A 20,196-nucleotide genomic window follows, 5' to 3' on the forward strand; every position below is an offset into this window, starting at 1 on the left:
TCACTGGGGTCCTGACAGAGGGAACAAATTTTCATCACGTCAGTGCTGAATGCAAACCCAGGTCATTGGGATGTAAATGCTCAAGCTACTGCACAACCTCGTCCCTTAACCTCAATCAATCATAACCATATAAATGGTTACAGATCCACTAAAGGGGAAGCTAAACACACATAAGGAATAGAGGAAAAGAAGAGAGTACAGACGGTGGTTCAGGTATTGCCCAACATCAGCATGAACGAAATGGCCAGTTTGGGTTCTGTAAATTTTGTGCCGGTCTCTGAGGTGGGGCTTCAACCCACATGTGAATTGAGGCAAAGTAACACTGAGTTAGGGGTTATGTGTAGCACCCCCCCTTGGAGAAATCCCTTTTCTGTTCCCTCGACATTTGATACATACCACTGCAGCCACTGGAAATAAATATGGGTGGTTACAACACTTCTTCAGATCCATCATAATGTTCAACAATGACACCTGGTTCCCACCACCTTTCGAATTCAGAGCCTCGAAATTCTTGGTCAAGATGAACTTGTAATATTTCCTATGAGGACACACACACACAAATATAAGAACCAGAACATAAGGATGAACTGTCGGCACCTGGATACAGATTTCCCGTTTGAATTTTCCCAACTTACTTCTGCATGGAGCTAAGCTCCACTCGAACAATCAACTCTGTCTTTGACGGCATGTTCTTAAAGACATCAGCCTTGAGACGCCTCAACATGTGTGGGCCCAGGAGGTCATGAAGCTTCTTAATCTGGTCCTCCTTCGAGATATCTGCGAACTCCTCCAAGAAACCTTCCAGGTTACTGCAACAAAATAGGAACAGTCACAGGCGCCGCCATCCCATCCTCCAATGCTGGACTCAGTCTGCTTGAAGACCCATCCAACTCTGCCCCTTTCTCAAACCAGTCCCTCGGCTAGACAAGTAAAACTCCGTCTTTTACTCAAAGGCAGGGCCACGGGAGAACCAGTCACTCGTGCTCTGGCTCCGACCCTGTCCAAACCACCTGTATTTCAGTCTACCCCCTTGGCAGTAGAGTGACAAACCCCCAGGACCAGATGGATTTCATCGTATGGTTCCAAAGGAAGTAGTTATTAAGGCATTATACACGGTGTAACTATAATCTTACAAAGCTCTGGTAGCCGTTCCTTTAGATTGGAAAAGTATGTGTGGCACTTTGCTCTTGTTAAGAAGGGTGAGAAGGGGAAGCCAGGGAATTCTAGACCAGTTTGGTCCTAACATCAGTTGCCGGGCAGCAGTGCCGTGGTGCAACAAGACTCCAATGCAGCATCCCAGGCAGCAAGGCAATATCACAGCTCCAATGTAGTGGGTACTCAATCCAAATCCAGGGGAATGGAAGGAACATTGTGTGGGATTTTACTCCTATCTTTAGGGGGAAAAGGCATCTCCACTCTCCAGTGTAACAAAGGGGGGGGTCAAATTCAAATTTGGCAGGGGTGCAAAGACATCCTCATACACATACCCTTTCCTTTTCATGGAAGCTACATGTACAGCAGATGTTCAATTCATTACAATTCCCTTTACCCATTTCAACCACTCATCCCTCTTTCTTCATCACAGCCCCATTTCTCCCCTCTCCATTACAGCCACTTCCCCCCGCATCAAATGCCATTTGAAAAGAGTTCCAAAATTTTGAGACGCCTCAACATTTGAGGGCCCAGGAGATCATGAAGCTTCTTAATCTGGTCCTCCTTCGCGATATCTGCGAACTCCTCCAAGAAACCTTCCAGGTTACTGCAACACTCCTGAAAGGTCTGGCTGTAATTTTTAGACAATGCCCCTTAATCCTCGACTCCCAAACCAACAGAAACGGTTTCCCTCTATCCACCCCATCAGTTCCCCTTAATATCTTGAAAGCTTGATTAAAAATCACCCCATATCTTCTGAATTCCAGGGAATACAATTCTAGTTTGTGTAATCTCTGCAGTCAATTAATCCTTGGGAGTCTTGGTATCATTCAGGAAAAGCTGCACTGCACTCCCTCCAACACCAATATATCCTTCCTAAGGTGCAGTGCCCAGAACTGCCGACAGCACTCCAGGTGAGGTCTAACTGGAGCATTGTAAAGCTGTAGTGCAAGTTCTACTCTCTTGTATTCTAGTTCTAAGAGACCATAACCATAAGATGTAGGAGCAGAAATAGGCCATTCAGCCCATCAAGTCTGTTCCGCCATTCAATGAGATCATGGCTGATCTGATAATCCTCAATTCCACTTTCCTGCCTTTTCCCCATAACTCTTGATTCAACATAAAGGATTCTATTAGCCTTTTTGATTATTTTTTAGATTATTTAGATTATTTTAATGATCTCTGTACATGGGCCCCTAGGTCTCTTTGGATCTCCACTGTTTCCAGATTTTCACCTGTCAGAAAGCACTTGGTTCAAAACTTCTTTGGTCCGAAATGAATGACCTCATATTTGTCTATGTTGAAATCCATTTGACATAATTTTGCTCATTCACTTAATCTATCAATACCTCTTTGTAATTTTATGCTTCCATCATTGCTTACAAACTTGGATATGTGGCTCTTCTTCCCACGCTCGGAGTTGTTTATAAATATGAATAGCTGAGGACCAACACATCTTTGTGGGACACGACTAGCTGCATACCATCAATTAGAAAATCTGTCTATTATTCCTACTCTGTCTCCTGCCACTCAGCCAATTTCCTAACCAGATCAATAATTTGCCTTCAACTCATGAGCTCTAACTTTAGCTAACAGTCTCTTATGAGGGACTTTATCAAATGCCTTCTGGAAATCTACATAAATAACATCCATTGACATTCTCCTCTCTACTATTTTAGTTATCGCTTCAAAAAAATTCAAACAAGTTCGCTGGGCTTTGCACTATCCTTTCTAAATCTATGCTCGTTCTCCCTGATCAGCTGGAAATTTTCGAAGTGTTCAGTAGCTTCACTCTTAACAAGAAACTCTGGGAATAGCCCGGCAACTGATGTTAGGACCAAACTGGTCTAGAATTTCCTGGCTTCCCCTTCTCACCCTTCTTAACAAGAGCAAAGTGCCACACATACTTTTCCAATCTAAAGGAACGGCTACCAGAGCTTTGTAAGATTATAGTTACACTGTGTATAATGCCTTAATAACTACTTCCTTTGGAACCATACGATGAAATCCATCTGGTCCTGGGGGTTTGTCACTCTCCAGTGCCATCATTATCTTCATTTTGCCTACATTCATTTTGGCGAGTGCCTGTCCCTGACTCAAAATTAGTTTCTGTGGAATCTTCCTCTACTGTAAATATTGGCAGAAAGTAATGATTCGAGCAGTCTGCCATTTCTTTATTTTCATTTACAGTTTCACTTAGCAGTTTTCACAGGGCTCACATAGCTCCTGACCACCTTCCCTTTCCTAATAAAACTTGTGTTGATTTTGCTATCACTTGCAAATTCCTATTTTGGGAGAGGCGATGGCGTAGTGGTATTGTCGCTGGGCTAGTAATCCAGAGACCCAGGGTAATGCTCTAGGGACCCAGGTTCGAATCCAACCATGGCAGATGGTGAAATTTAAATTCAGTAAAAATCTGGAATTAAAAGTCTGATGATGACGATGAAACCATTGTCGATTGTTGTAAAAATCCATCTGGTTCACTGATGCCCTATAGGGAAGGAAATCTGCTGTCCTTACCGAGTCTGGCCTACATGTGACTCCAGGCCCACTACAATGTGGTTGACTCTTAAATGCCCTCTGAAATGGCCTAGCAAGTCACTCAATTGTATCAATCCGCTAAACAGCCTAAAAGGAATGGAACCGGACGGATCACCCGGCATCAACAACAACAATGTCAATCTCAGCCCTGTTAACCCTGCAAAGTCTCCCTTACTAACATCTGGGGCCTAGTGCCAAAATTGGGAGAGCTGTCTCACAGGCTAGTCAAGCAACAGCCTGACATAGTCATCCTCACGGAATCATATCTTACAGAAAATGTCCCAGACTCCACTATCACCAGCCCTGAGTATGTCCTGTCCCACCAGCAGGACAGAACCAGCAGAGGGGGCAGAACAGTGGTATACAGTCGGGAGAGAGTTGCCCTGGGAGTCCTCAACGTCGACTCCAGGCCCCATGAAGTCTCATGGCACAGGTCAAACATGGGCAAGGAAACCTGCTGATTACCATGTACTGCCCCCCTCTGCTGATGAATCAGTGCTGCTCCATATGAAACACCACTTGGAGGAAGCATCGAGGGTGGCAAGGGTGCAGAATGTACTCTGGGTGGGGGACTTCAATGTCCGTCACCAAGAGTGGCTCAGTAGCATCACTACTGGCTGAACTGGCCGAGTCCTAAAGGATATAGCTGCTAGACTGGGTCTGCGACAGGTGGTGAGGGAACCAACAAGGGGGAAAAACATACTTGACCTCATCCTCATCAACCTGCCTGCTGCAGATACATCTGCCCAAAACAATATTGGTCGGAGCGACCACTGCACAGCCATTGTGGAGACAAAGTCCCGCCTTTACATTGAGGATACCCTCCTTCGTGTAGTGTGGGACTACCACCATGCTAAATGGATTAGATTTCGAACAGATCTAGCAACTCGAGGCTGGGAAACTATCAGGTGCTGTGATCATCAGCAACAGAATTGTACTTGAACACAATCTGTAACCTCATGGCCCGGCATATCCCCCCTTCTACCAGCACCATCAAGCCAGGGGATCAAGCCTGATTCAATGACGAGTGCAGGACAGCATGCCAGGAGCAGCACCAGGCATACCTAAAACTGAGGTGTCAACCTGGTGATGCTACAACACGGGACTACCTACAACCAGCTGAAGCAGCATGCGATAGTCGGAGCCAAGTGATTCTACAACCAATGGATCAGATCGAACCTCTGCAGTCCTGCCATATCCAGTCGTGAACGGTGGTGGACAATTAAGCAACTCATTGGAGGAGGAGGCCGCACAAACATCCCCATCACCAATGAAGAGGGGAGCCCAGCACCTCTGTGCAAAAGATAAGATTGAAGCATTCGCAACAACACTCAGCCAGCAGTGCCGGGTGGATGATCCATCTCGGCCTCCTCTGGAGGTCCCCAGCTTCACAGATGCCAGTCTTCAGCCAATTCGATTCATTGCACGTGATATGAAGAAACAGCTGAAGGCACCAGGTACTGCAAAGGCTATGGGTCCTGACCATATTCCGGCAATAGTACTGAAGACTTGTGCTCCAGAGCTTGCCACACTCCTAGCCAAGCTGTTCCAGTACAGCTACAACACTGGCATCTATCCCGCAATGTGGAAAATTGCCCAGGTATGTCCTGCACACAAAGCAGGACAAACAAATCCAACCCAGCCAATTGCCACCCACCAGTCTACTCTCAATCATCAGTAAATTGATAGCACTGTTGATGACCCCTTCTATCAAGCGGCACTTGTTTAGCAATAACCTGCTCACTGACACTCAGTTTGGCTTCCGCCAGGGCCACTCAGCTCCTGACCTCGTTACAACCTTGGTTCAAAAATGGACAAAATAGCTGAACTCCAGAAGTGAGATGAGAGTGACTGCCCTTGACATCAAGGCAGCATTTGACTGGGTGTGGCATTAAGGACCCTGCTGGTTGGAGTCATACCTAGCACAAATATAGGATGGTTGTGGTTGTTGGAGGTCAATCATCTCAGTTCCAGGACATCACTGCAGGAGTTCCTCAGGGTAGTGCCCTCGGCCCAACCATTTTCAACTGCTTTATCAATGATCTTTCTTCCATCGTAAGGTCAGAAGTGGGGGTGTTCACTGTGACTACAAGAGTAGGTCAGAGGCTAGGAATCCTGCAGCCAGTAACTTCCCTCCTGACTCTCCAAAGCCTGTCCACCATCTACAAGGCACAAGTCAAGAATGTGGTGGAATACTCCTCACTTGCCTGGATGAGCGCAGCTCCAACAACACTCAAACAGCTTGACATCATCCAGGAGAAGGCCTGCTTTATTGGAACCCTTTCCACAAACATTCACTCGTTCCATCACCAGCGCACAGTACCATCTGCAAGATGCACTGCAGGAACTCGCCAAGCCCCCTTAGGCAGCACCTTCCGAACCTACATCCACTACCATCTGGAAGGACAAGGGCAGTGACAGATGGGAACACCTGGAAGTTCCCCTCCGAGCCACTCATCATCCTGACTTGGAAATATATTGCCTTTCCTTCACTGTTGCTGGGTCAAAATCCTGGAACTCCCTCCCTAACAGCACTGTGGGTGTACCTACACCACATGGACTGCAGCAGTTCAAGAAGGCAGCTCACCACCAACTTCTAAAGGCAATTAGGGTTGGGCAATAAATGCTGGTCTCGCCAGCAATGCCATGTCCCATGAATAAATAAATCAGTAAAAATTTTCCCTTTTTATAGCTCTTACTCTCTGCTTAATGATGTTTTGCTTTTCTTTAAATCTTTCCCATTTGCCACATCTATGCTATTGTTTACATTTGTGTATGCTTTCTCTTTTAGTTTTATGTTGCCCCTTACTTCTTTACTCATCCACGGCTATTTCTTTTTTTAGTAACTACAGCTCTTGCCCCTTAGGGCTATAAACTGGTTCTGTACCACATTAAATTATTTTTTGAACACCTCCCCTGGTTTTCTAACTTTATCCATTAACAGATTTGTCCCAGTTTACTGTGGGTAATCTTTGTCTCATTACATTGAATCCAGCCTTACTTAAATCAGAAGGCTGTGTTTATTTGTGATATAACAGCAGAAGGAGCAATTCCTGCACATGCTCAGCTGCAGTCTCAGTGGCAATGTTTAATGCTGACAGACAAGTTGGCTTGACACAGACTAACAATAATGTTCAGGTTACCTATTTTTAGGTCTGTGCACTGCTTAACCAATTTCAAGTTCTTGTATTTAGCCTACCTATCATTTAGCTACTGTACCCTCTGTATAACATGCTTCTCACGCTAAAATAAGATGTATAATCAGGAAATTTCAGAAAATTAAAATCTTAAATCTCAATGCAGAGAATTGATTATAATATTTAGTTTAAGGTAACTTATTGGTAAAATTCAATAAAAGGAAGTATTTTGACTAAAATATTTAAGAAAAAAAATAATTACCCAATGTGGGATTCAAATCGACGACCCTGGGATTAAAAATCCCATTAACGACCAATTCAGCTACCCAGGTTCTGTAGAAACTCCCTGCACAAAGCCTCAACACACTGGGTCTAGCCTAAGGAGACAGCACTGACATAAAATCTCATTGATATTACGATCCCATCATAGATTGGAATCTAGGATGGTTGTTGCCAGAAAATTACATTTTTCTATGTGCTACACTGAAATGTTACATGGAATTCCCATTATAATACCACATGGTGATATCAAAGGCAACACATACACAAACGTAGGTATTGAACTTTCACTTTGGAATTCCCATGACAAATGCTTTCATCGCAGGTTTCAATGCAGTGTGAGACTACATAGCCTTCAATAGATACAAACGCTTGCCACTGACCAGTAAGGTATCAGGAGCAGATGTGTATGTGCCAGTGGCCTCAGTGTGGGCCAAGTGCATATCAGCAACTGTTCCTGATGCATTTCAGGTTGGCAGCAGGAGTTACAGTGAAATCTGAAACTTAGCAGTTAAAAAAAATGTTCATGCACCATTAGGCTGTTTACTGAATCGGTTATGACCTACCCCCTTCTACTTCCAGGAGATACTATGGCAGAAAATGATCCTGAACACATAAAAAACTCACTAGGTTTCTGACATGAGCTCATCTGCTTATCTCAAGCTATAACAGAAGTTAGAAACCTCATTAAAACAGCTCTGCCTTTGCTACAGGCTTGTCTATCTCTGCATTTATATATTCTACCACTTCATGCCAGCTACCAGGAGGTATATATAGGAAATGAACATTTTAAAACAATGAAACTTACTTAAAGCGTAGAGGAGTGAGGAAGTTCAGCAAGTGGAAGAGCTCCTCCAGGTTATTCTGTAGTGGTGTCCCTGTCAGCAGCAACTTGTAATCAATCTTGTAAGCATTTAGCACCCTGAAATACTAAAAAATTCAATGCTGAGAAATGAACACCTCCTCACAAACAGAAATGTAGGGCCAGATGGCAGCATCAACAGAATCACATGACCCACACTTTAATTTACAGGTGATATGCTATTGAATTGCTATAGTTTTTTTTAGGGTCTCTCCCCCTTTTCCCCACTGCCACCTGCCCACCAAAGGCACCAACTTAACAATCATACAGCAGGAGGTGACCATTCAGTCCATCATGCCTGTGCCAGCACTTTGGAAGAACTACCCAATTAGTCCCACGCCCCAACTCTTTTCCCATAACCCTGCAAGTATTTCCCCTTCAAGTACAGTATTTACCCAATTCTCACTGGAGAGTTACACATCATCCTGACTTGGAAATATATTGCCGTTCCTTCACTGCCGCTGGGTCAAAATCCTGGGACTCCCTCCCTAACAGCACGGTGGGTGTACCTGCACCACATGGACTGCAACAGTTCAAGGCAACTCACCACCACCTTCTCAAGGGCAACTAGGGATGGGCAATAAATGCTGGCCCAGCCAGCAACACCCACATCCTGTTGGGGGAGGGGGAAAAGAACTACTCCACCTGCATTCTACAATCTGCATTCCAGGTCACAGCAACTGGCTGAGTAACAAAATTTCTCCCCTCTCCCCTCTAGTTCTTTGGCTGCTGCCTTCAATGTTCCGGTTACCCAGCTTCTTCTTAATGACTATTAAAACCCTTCACAATTTTGAACACCCTGATTAAATTTCCCCTCAATCTTCTCTGCTCAAAGGAGAATAATCCCAGCTTCTCCAAACTTTCCACATGTCTAGATTAGAGTACTCCTGGCTCCAGACATCACTTGTATCTCTTGCTGGTGGGGGTGGAGGGCTGGTAGCTATTACTACTTGCCAAATATGAATGCTGTATGAACTGATTAAGCTGGGTTCCTATTGGAGCGTGAATCCAGTGGCCGCTTAGACTAACATTGGCCGCATTTGGTAAGCTGGACACAATAAAGCTCAGAAGCCCTCATGATGTGGAGTGTGATACATGGATCTGCAGGGATCCACATTTTCACTCAGAACAGCAAGTTGGCATTAAGCGTGGCAATGTTAAGGTTTTGGAGTGGAGGATCTTTGTATTTGAGGAGCAATTAACTGTGCTACAACCCATCAGAGAGACTGAAGGGTGTCTGGATCGTACTCTCCATAATGCAGTCACACAGGAGGCAGGATCAACCAGTTCAGGGGACACAATGTAGAAAGGGAGAAGTGGGTGATCACCACAGGGACAGCAGCAGGAGACAGGACTGACAGGAGCTGGGAAATGGAAAGATGAGGACAATCAGCTTGTGGCTACAGACCTGATGCCGGATGGGAGGGTTTGTGTCCTTGGCGTAATAGGGTGAACAGGGAAAGACTATTCCTTCTGGATAGGGAGTCAGTGATGCGGGGTCATCAATTTAAAACTATCTTAGAGAGCGAGGAGCAAGGTTGGGATATATTTCCTTGCAGTGGGTTTTTGGAAAGTGGAACGTTTCGCCACATGGAGGTAAAGATCATTGCAACTTTTAAGGGAAAATTTCACAAATATTTGAGTCAGAGGTAGATCTAGGGCTACAGGGAGCTATGGGACACTGGGATTAGTTTTGGATTGCACCCGCAAAGAGCCAGTACAGACACAATGGGCCAAATAGCCATCTCCTGTATTATAAACCTCTACAGTTCCACTGTCCTACACTTGCATCACGGATCAATTTAACTCAATAAACTGCTTATTACTTCACCCCTCCTCCTCATCATTAGGCTGCCAACTATCCCTTGGATACAAGTTTCAGAGACTTCAGTGATCCTCTGGTACCAACTTACCATTCTACCCCCAAGAGCCTTCAGAGTGAAGGTCAGCAAGATATTCAGCTGTGAACAGCACCACCGCCCCCCCCCTCCCCCCACCACCCTCACCCAATCTCCACATATTCCCCTCCCAAAAAAAATGCGCCAAATTTTGGACCCCAACCTCTGCCAGCCCCTCCCCAGCAGACAGTCCCCTCCCAAAGCCCAGGAGCAGCAAGACCGCATCACACTTACTTTGGACTGGTTATTTTTCAGCCTGTGAGCTTCATCCACCACAAGACACGCCCAGTCGATGGATCCCAGGATCGTCTGATCTATGGTGATCAACTCGTATGACGTGAGTAGAACATGAAACTTTATTTGCGCCTCACTCTGAAAACAGAAACGTTTCCTCCCATCATCAATCCCAAACACCCTGGTTACTCAGCAAAAGGTCAAGGCCCTGGCTGGGCAAAGCAAACCAAATCTACAAGAACTGAAGACAAATGGACTGATTTTAGATGCAAGTATTTTACTCTGGATGATGAGCTTCAACTTAGTGTCACCGAGAACCTTCTACATTCTCACTATCTGTTCTCAGTTACAACTTCATGAGCCCACCAAGGAAGAATAATGCTGCTTTGCTTTTTAGCTCTCCCTCATCTCCTGAAAGTGCTGGGTCGAGTTTCACACTCATCTTCCAATTCCTCATCAAGACGACCATTTTGCATAAGTGTAGATATCAAGGACATTGCAACCAGGGCCCAGAGCTGCCTTCGCCCAACACTTCCCAATAGGGATCATCGGATAACGATCAGGAGCAAAAATCCAGACATATTTTTCCCTATCCTGTCCATAGTACTGCCCCGGCCACAGGTGCCAGCTGAGTGCAGTCCAACGCCGCACAAACCAGAGATTAAGCCTGACATGCCCCGGCCTGTAGGGCTCAATACCCAGAATCGATTGGCTAACTGAATCATTAGAAGATCGATACTGTGACTGCAGCGCAGATTAACTCACCCAGGCTTCTTTGACAGCACCTCCCAAGCCCCATTAGGTGCATAGGGGCATCACAACCTCCAAGTCACACGCCATCCTCACTTGGAAAATATATTGCCTTCCTTCATTGTCAGTGGGTCAAAATCCTGGAACTTGCTACCTTGCTACTGTCGGAACATAGTCACTACGTAGACTGCAGTGGTTCAAGGTGGCAGCTCACCACTACCTTCTCAAGGAAAGCTCCAGATGGACAAAAATTGCTGGCCTTGCCAGCTATTCCCACATCCTGAGAATGAAGAAAGCAAAGGTCTAATTCAAACAGGGATACTCACCTTCATCCTGAAGGTTTTTCTCCCACTCTTGATTACATTATCATCGAAGCAGAACTCATTCTCTCGGATGACAGCTCTGCAGTCTTTGTCTCCTGTGTAAGTCACCACGTAGAAGCAAGGTGCCCAGAGTGTGAATTCCCGCTCCCAATTAATAATGGTGGACAATGGGGCGCTCACCAGGAAAGGTCCCTTGGAGTGGCCCTGGTAAGAGAGACAGTACATCCATCCTATTAAGTCTCTTGTGTCAGTGTGGTTGCAATACTGCAGTGAACTGATTCGCCCTTGCCAACCATGTGATATCACAGACCAATCAGGTCCAGGGCAAAAACATATCAGGCAGCCATTTTCGTTACCAAGATGTCTGCATGATATTTTTGGTGTTAGGAATCAAAGGTGACAGCTACAAGCACAACCCAGAAATCAAATATTTAATTTTGTCAATGAGCAACCCTTAAAGAAATCAACTATTAATTTAAACTTTCACTCCAATACACAGAAGAGTAAATGAAGCCCATACATAATCAACGTTAAACCCTAAAAGAACAAGCCCAAATTATCAGCAAAGTGGGTCAAGAGGTCACAGAGCTACTGTTTAGAGAAGAAACATCAGAAAAAAAGTCTTCAATCAGCGTGTGAACCAACCAGAACAGTCTGAAGAAGAAAACAGTGAGGTTACAGAAAATAAAATTAGACACCATGATGAGATGTAACAGATTGAACATTGGACATTGATGAAAGAGTCAGCACACTAGAGGGAGAGGTTTCAAGGGGAAGTCAACGTACTGGAGGGATGACCTGAAAAAAACAGTCCTGCTCCCAAGCTTCGAGGAGAACTTGTCTCCTGTTTACCTAAACGTCAATCATAAAACCCAGAGATCTCTACTCCTCACTCTAACCCGACTCTACCCTTGACCCCATAATCTCAAGCGCCAACTCTCCCTCACCTCTTTGAAGAGAGAGTACAGAAATACAATAGTTTGAACGGTTTTTCCCAATCCCATCTCATCGGCCAGGATTGTGTCAGTGCCCTGTGCCCAAGAAAAGCGTAGCCAGTTCAGCCCCTCCAGCTGGTAAGGGTGTAGGTTGCCTCCTGTGGCATCAATGTACTCTGGCTGCTTGTCAAACTTCACGGTTGGCTGTGGTGAGATAGAAAAGTATATAATTATCCACAAGGAAAAAAAAAGTACAACAGGCACAGAGACTGACAAGGCTGTTTCTGGTGTGTTTAATGCATGACCAGTGAGATTTACTGCAACCTAGCACAAATCAGATATCTCAATTCTGAAAATTCCAGAAAACAGTCTGGCTAACAACATAACTGACAGGATGAAATTCTCCTCTACTCACTGCCCACATGAATCTGTATCTAACCCCGTACTGTACCTGTCCTGGGAGTGTTTGATGGGGACAGTATAGAGGGAGCTTTACTCTGTATCTAACCCCGTGCTGTACCTGCCCTGGGAGTGTTTGATGGGGACAGTGTAGAGGGAGCTTTACTCTGTATTTAACCCCATGCTGTACCTGCCCTGGGAGTGTTTGATGGGGACAGTGTAGGGAGAGCTTTACTCTGTATCCAACCCCGTGGTGTACCTGCCCTGGGACTGCTCAGATGGGGCAAAGAAGAGGGAGATTAACTCTGTATTTGATGACACCCAGTCCAAGGTCTGCACCAACAAATACTGCCCCTACCGATGCTCCTCGTCACTTACATCCACTACAGGCTGTACTGGGGGCGGGTCGAAGATCAGTTCTCTGGCTTTCCGTCCTTTTTTGTTCAGCTTTCTCACCGGTCTTAAGTCTTCACCCAAAATCAATTGCCTGGAGGGGGAGAGAGAGAGAGAGAGAGAGAGAGAGAGCGGGACCGAGAGATGGTGAAAATCTGAGCCTGTGACATGCAGCACCCAGAAACGGAAGGGCATCATTAACCAACTTCTCCCCCTCAGCACCCAGTTCAGTCTGCCTTTCTTCCAAGGGTGCAAATCATCTTGCAGTACCTCACTTCAGCACTGACACTTCACAGCCAGACAAGAGCGAAGCATCATTGACCCAAGTTTTTTTTTTAAAAAATGTGGGAGATTTTATTTGCAAGGTTACACTTTTTCCTTCTTGCATAAATGTTTTTGAGAGAAACAGCAAGGCCAATTTCAGAGCATCAAGATTCAGCTACACTTTAGCAGTAGCTTCTGCAACAGCACTGCCCAAACCCTCGGCTTCCAACATCTAGAAGGACATTGGCAGTAGGCACATGGAGACACCATCTTCTCAGATTCTCCTCGGTGTTATACACTATCCTGACTTGGAACTTATATCTCTGTTCCTTCGTCGTTGCGGGGTCGAAATCCTGCAGTTCTCTCCCTAACACGACCAAGGGGGCACCTTCAAAATATGGACTGCAGCAATTCAAGAAGGCAGCTCATCACCACCTTCTCAGCGGCAATTAGGGATGGACAACAAATGCTGTGTTTGCCAGTGGTGCCCCCATATCCTACAAATTAATTTTTAAAAGAATAATCTAGGACTGTTGCCAAGTGAAAGTCTGAACCAGGAAATTGTAACCGGTTCCCTTCACCACAGGACACTGGTGAATGAAGCAGGTGCTTACGAGAAACCAACATCCCTCATGATGTATCTCTAGTTCTAGCCCATATTACTAGATTTGTCCAGTTCAGTTTCACACCTTGGTAAACCGGGATTTGACTGGGTCTCCAGTAACACGTCCACTATATTTAAATTAAAGTAATCGACAGTGAAGCCATTCAGCCTGTTTAAAGAGGGATTAAGATTAAGTTTATTAAGGAGCACTGACCTGTGATTCCAATACATCTCCTTCATAGTGTCATAATCTGGAATATCAAATTCTTCAAATTCCCAGGTAGCCTGGTCATACGGCAGCTCCCTCCACTTAATCAAATAGTGCAAATCACCCTTCTTATCGAAGCTGAAAAGAAGGAAAAATGTAAGTCTTTATATCCCATTATGTCAATGGTACAGGTTAGATAAGCTGGGAGCATTTGATGGGACAGTGTAGGTGGATGGAGCTTTACTCTGTGTCTGACCCATTCTGTTCCTGCCTGGGGAAAGTTTGATGGAGCGGTGGAAATATCCGAGCAGTCAATCTAGCCTGGGTTAGAATTCTGTTTCCCAAAACAACAGAACAATGACTTCACCCAGCCCCTGCCTCAGGTCCGTTTGCTGCTTCAGTATTCGAGAGAATCATGCCACAAGGAACACCTTTGAAAAATTAATCAACTCATTGTTGCAGGATTGACAGAAATTATTCCTCTGGTTGGAGAGGGGGGGGTGTGGGGGCAATCTAGAACAAGGAGGCTTAACCTTAAAATTAGAGTTAAACTGCTAAGGGGTGATGTCATGAAGAACTTCTTCACACAAAGTGAAGTGGAAATCTGGAACTCCCTCCCACAAACAGCTGTCGTGGCTTAAGGGTCGATTGAAACTTGAGAGGGCTAGAATTTTGTTGAGTAAGGGTTATTAAATGTCACTGTGCAGTTGTAGGGTTAATGGTACAGATCAGTTATGGAATCGAATGGCAGAACATGCCCCAGGGCCTCAATGGCCTACTCGGGTCTCCAAGATCAGCTCCTCACCTGTGGTTGATAATTCGATGAACAATGAGCCATTCGGGTTTGATCCCATATCGATAGTATCGCTGTTCCATCAGTGCAAACTGGGGATCTTTGCTCTTCCGCTTCTCGCTCTTCTCTTCATCGTCCCCAGAGCCGTAATCGAATGGTGGCGGCTCATCCATATCATTCTTCCTTTGGAAGTTCCGGAACATTACCGTGTGGTACAGCTCCAACTGGAGAGGGCAGAGAGAAAATTATGTTTAACACAGGCACACATACATTTTTGCCAATTGTCTCACTCCTTCCCTCAACCCCGTTTCGACCCTGAAAGTGGAGACAACGAAGGTTACAATGAGCTTTGCACGACAAAGCACTGTGTAAGTTCTGTTGTTACAATTATGAGGTTTATAAGATTGCTATGTTTCGAGACTGTGTCTTTAATTTAGGGTAAAATGATGGGAGTCATGTGACCTGTTCTGAGGTTTGCCTGACAATAGTCCTGGTGAGGGGGCTGTTAACAATTAAAGGGAGACCTGGATTGTTTTGCTGGAAAGAAGGTGTAACTTGGAGACAAGGTAATACTTTCAGGCAATGGCAGCAGCATCTGCGTTTACAGTGTTTAGACTGATAGTCTCCAAAGTCCCAGGAAGGTGATAAGAAAGTTGGGTTGTAAACAGTTATGCTTTAAGTTCATTCATTTACTTTCAAGATAGAGTAGAGTTGCTGCTCCTTAGTTAGGCCAGGTTTAGATTAACATGAGGAGATCTGGTCTCCATATAATAAAAAAGATGTGGAGGCACTGAAGAAGGTGCAAAAGAGATTTACAAGGATGATGCCAGAAATGAGAGCATTAACCTATCAGAGAAGCTTGAAAAGACTGGGGCTGTTTTCTTTAGAAAAGAGAAGATGGAGGGGTGACCTAGTAGTGGTCTTCGAGATTATGTTAGGGTAGACATAGGAGAGGCATTTCCACTTGCGAGCAAAACCACAACCAGGGGCCATAAATATAAGATAGTCACTAATACATCCAATCTTAGTAGAAACTCTTTACCTAGAGTGGTTAGAATGTGGAAATGGCTACCATAGGGAAAAGGGCAAATGGCATTGATACATTTAATGGGAAGCTAGATAAATACACAAGGGAGAAAGGAATAGAAGAATATATTGATAGGGTGAGATGAAGTGGTAGGGAGGAGGCTTGAGTGGAACATAAATACCGACATAGACCAGTTAGGCTGAAAGGCCTGTTTTGGTGCTTTAAATACTACGTTCTTCTATGTAATATTTTTCTCTACTTGGCCTCGAGTTTTTTTCCCAAAACTCTCCCAGGCTGAGTCAGAATGTCATGGGTTCAAGTCCCACTCTAGAGACTTGAGCACACAATCCAGGTTGACATTCCCAGTGCAGTACTTAGGAAGCACTACATTGTCAGACAACGTTAAACCAAGGTCCAGCGTTTCTTCTCAGGTGAATGTAAAAGATCCCATGGCACTATTTTGACGAACAGCAGGGCTGTTCTCCCTGGTATTACGGCCAATACTTATCCCTCAACTGACATCACTAAAAGCAGATTATCGATCTGGTCATTATCACATGGATCTTGCTGTGCACACATAGGCTGCTGGGATTCCTACATTACAACAATGACCACACTTCAAAAGTACTTCATTGACTGCAAAATGCTTGGAACACCCTGAATGGTGCTATCTAAATGCCAGGTCTTCCTTTATCCATCTTCAGGGTCAACTCTGCACAGCAAGTCTGATCAGTGAGCAGCATCACAGTAAGCCGCTCATGCTCATAGTCAAGGTTCATACCCAAACACTGGCGGCTCGAGGCGGGTAATCAGAGGGTGCCTGAGTTCTGGGGAACCATTGGATCCACAACAGGTGAGGGCTCACGCCAGAAATACGGGACTTTGATTGTTCAACCTACCTGCAGTTCTGTGGCCCAAGAACAGTGCCAGTAGGACAGCCCTACCCATTTCACAAAGAATTCTCTTTCTGGCCGTCCTTTCAGGATCCTGGGCTGCTCGGAATCAGTGGCTTCTCCTATCAGACCTGGAGGGGTGCGGGGGAGTGGGGGTGAACCCCATGTCCAGTGCAGGATTCGCTGCACTTTGCCTTTTAGAGGTGTGCACTAGAAACAAAAATTTACACTTACTTTTGACACATTTGATACACATAACCTAGCTGACCCATAAAGAGAGGAGTCTCATCTCTGCACATCATATTCAAAAGCAGGGACAGCATATAGAGGAATGTTACGCATGGGGACATTATCCCTTCTCCTGAAGCAAACTATTCAGCACCCAACCCCCTACAATTCTCTCCTCTCCAAATATGCTGACTCCTTACTATAGGATGTCCCATAGCTACAGGCTGCTCTTGAGACCCCATCTAACTGGCCAGTATTGAAGATCACCAGCTGGCTATTGGCTTATCCGCAGCTTGCACATAGCTGGGCGCGTACACACCCCCACCCGCCCGCCCACCCACAGGCACAGCCCCGCCTGCCCGCCGGCTCAGCCCCACCCACCCACAGGCGCAGCCCCGCCCGCCCGCCCACAGGCGCAGCCCCACCCGCCCGCCCACAGGCGCAGCCCCACCCGCCCGCCCACAAGCAGCAGTCAGTAGATTTCTTTTCCCTAACAAAGGATCCATTATCTTTCTGACTACTGTCCTGGACAAGAAGCATCCCAGAGGTGATTTAGGTTAAACCACCCAGCCCATAACAACTTGAACTCAAAAGGAAATGTTCCAACCAATACCATAGTTCATATCGCAGCCCGTGATTAGAGAGATTATAGACTCACCAAGCAACGCGGACAAACCCACTCTCCATTCGGGATTTCAGGTAGTGGAGGGTTAAGGCAGTGAATGTGATATGAGGAAGGACAGGAGTCACAACACAGCAGCTCGCCTCCATCCTTGCAGACTCTGCAGAATTCCATGTGATCATCATCTTCCTCCTCCACTCCCTCGTCATCGTCTTCATCTTCTTCATCCTCTTTAGCCTCCCACTGAATTCCTTCCTTTTCCTGGAATCATTATACAAGCTACATTTACAGGGTGCATTATACCATACACACACACATGCACGCACAAACACACAACAGCAGCTCCCCAGGCTCACTTCATATATGCTCAGAAGGACAAGAGAATCAAAGCCTCAGGAATGCCAATACCTCCAAACTCTCCTCCAAGACACACAACATCCTGACTTGGAAATATATTACCATTCTTTCATCAATGCCAGGTCAAAAGCCTGGAACTCGCTGCCTAACAGTACTGTGGGAGCACCTTTAAGTTGGTGGCTCACCACCACCTTTTCAAGGAGATTAATTAGGGATGGGTAATAAATGCTGACCTTCCCAGTGCTGCCCACATCCCAAGAGCTGATCTGAGCAAAGATACAAGTGTGGACAGGGCATTCAGTCGACCATCACAGCTGATAGGATGAGATTAAAGAGGCTGGGAGGACGCTTGTGTGGAGCATATACATCAGTTGGGCTGAATGGCCTGTTAGGTTGTTATAAATAACACGTAACTCGACGAGCCCAATCCTCACTCCAACATCAACACACACACTTATTTTCCAGCAGTGAAGTCACTGGAGAGTTATTAGGTATGGGGCACCCAGCAAACCTCTCTTCCATTTACACAGGACCCAAATGGGACTTCACCATTAACAATGAGCAAGATCAGTGAACACAACTTGGATCAGCTCTGGGATCTTGTGTGGTTGAGCGACTGGAACATAAACCCACAAGGCACATTAATAACAAGTAGGAGGAATCACGGTCTCCAGCAAAACTCCAGGAAACTAACAACTTACACAGTGCAGGCAGCTCCATTTCCCCTCTGGGGCCTTCTCCAGCTCTGGGTCCAGGCAGACTAAGTGATAGGCCCTGGGACATGTGTCACACAAAATAATCTCCCCTCCTTGCTGGCACACTTCACAGTAATCCTGGTGATCCGTCTCATACCCATCACCTTCCTCCACTGGGAATTACAGAAGAAACAAGAGTCTATGAAATTGGGGTGTCCCAAACACAGTGCAGGGAGAAGGCAAACACACTCTCCAAAGATAATTTTGTACGTTTTATGGGGGAAATAAAGGTAACAAAGCAAGCAGTACAACTCCAAGGTGAAAAAGACTAGAAGAGAAGGTAAGCAGTGGTGACTTACTAAACTCTGTGATTAGGTTTTAGAAGCCTACAGCGTAAAACTAAGGGAGGTCCAGTAGGAGAATGAGTCCGATTGTGAAACAGCAACGTGAGTTTTAATTTCAATGCAGTGTGGATGCAGTGGGAAGAAAGATTGTGTACTTAGCAATGATGTAGAACTTAAAGAGTTAAAGATCAGAATCAGGGGTTTGGGTGGTTTATATGTAATATAACTGACAACCAGGAGTGTCTTTTTTAGTTAACTCTCTCTCCCATCGACAGGTCTTTGCTGGGTTGCGGTTCAATAACTCAAGGTCAAGGTGGGGGAGGGGGAAAGAGAAAGGCAGGGAGCCTAATCACTTGACCTTCTTACGCTCAGAAGCACGAACCCCAACTCATCTTCCCCCTTCCTCACCTACCCCGGTGGCACAATTGGGGCACCAGCCCAGTCAGGATCTGCAAACTCAGCACAGAAAAGGCCTCTGATCTTTAACATTCTGCAGACCTCGCGAGGTGGTGGCTCTGTTAACTAAATCCAGTAACCCATCCAGTAATGCCCATTCCCCACAGTTACACCAGTGCATCCCAACAGAGAATCTGTCAGAAAGAAGCTCAACATTTACATTTTTTCTTCCTCTTGCCACCTTTCCTCCTTCTCTTGCCCAAACCAGCAGAGCCCTCAGACCTCACGGAGTAGCTGTGGACACTCGCGTTGTCTAGGTCCGATTCACCATGTTCATCCTCCTCACTCTGCAGACACAAGCACAACATGCACAAGGAGAGGTGAAAGGCGCCACATTTCCACATCCCAAAGTTTACTGTGCCAAGATTCAGTTCCATCAACACCAACTCTTCCTCTGGCATCTCATACATACGAACTAGAAGCAGGCCACTCAGCCCCATCCAGCCTGCTCTGCCGTTCAATAAGATAGAGGCTGATCTGATTGTTACCTCAACTCCACATTCCCACCTACCCCCGATAACCTTTCACCCCCTTGCTTAACAAAATCTATCTAGCTCTGCCTTAAAAACATTCAAAGACTCTGTTTCCACTGCCTTTTGAGGAAGAGGGTTCCAAAGACTTGTGACCCTCGGAGGAAAAACTTTTTATCTGTCTTAAATGGGTGACCCCTTATTTTTAAAACAGTGACCCTGAGTTCTAGATTCTCCCACAAGGGGAAACGTCGTCTCCACATCCACCCTGTCAAGACCCCTCAGGATCTTGTATGTTTCAATCAAGTTGCCTCTTATTCTTATAGGCCTGG

The 20,196-nt window shown here is 45.6% G+C and overlaps 1 protein-coding gene across 1 annotated transcript in view; it reads right to left on the reverse strand.

Annotated features, from left to right (window-relative positions):
- Positions 1-20,196, reverse strand: part of chd5 (chromodomain helicase DNA binding protein 5) — a 90,264-nt gene that overhangs the window by 37,657 nt on the left and 32,411 nt on the right. The window contains exons 8-20 of the mRNA XM_041206992.1: positions 19,555-19,681; positions 18,601-18,767; positions 17,579-17,803; positions 16,699-16,902; positions 14,785-14,996; positions 13,986-14,117; positions 12,889-12,997; positions 12,124-12,315; positions 11,180-11,380; positions 10,104-10,241; positions 7,918-8,039; positions 636-809; positions 397-538 (exon numbers count right to left, since the gene is read on the reverse strand). Coding sequence (XP_041062926.1) covers positions 397-538; positions 636-809; positions 7,918-8,039; positions 10,104-10,241; positions 11,180-11,380; positions 12,124-12,315; positions 12,889-12,997; positions 13,986-14,117; positions 14,785-14,996; positions 16,699-16,902; positions 17,579-17,803; positions 18,601-18,767; positions 19,555-19,681 — 2,145 coding nt within the window. The remainder of the gene's footprint in view (positions 1-396; positions 539-635; positions 810-7,917; positions 8,040-10,103; positions 10,242-11,179; positions 11,381-12,123; positions 12,316-12,888; positions 12,998-13,985; positions 14,118-14,784; positions 14,997-16,698; positions 16,903-17,578; positions 17,804-18,600; positions 18,768-19,554; positions 19,682-20,196) is intronic.

The sequence above is a fragment of the Carcharodon carcharias genome, chromosome 15, assembly GCF_017639515.1.
Source record: "Carcharodon carcharias isolate sCarCar2 chromosome 15, sCarCar2.pri, whole genome shotgun sequence".
Classification (NCBI taxonomy): domain Eukaryota; kingdom Metazoa; phylum Chordata; class Chondrichthyes; order Lamniformes; family Lamnidae; genus Carcharodon; species Carcharodon carcharias.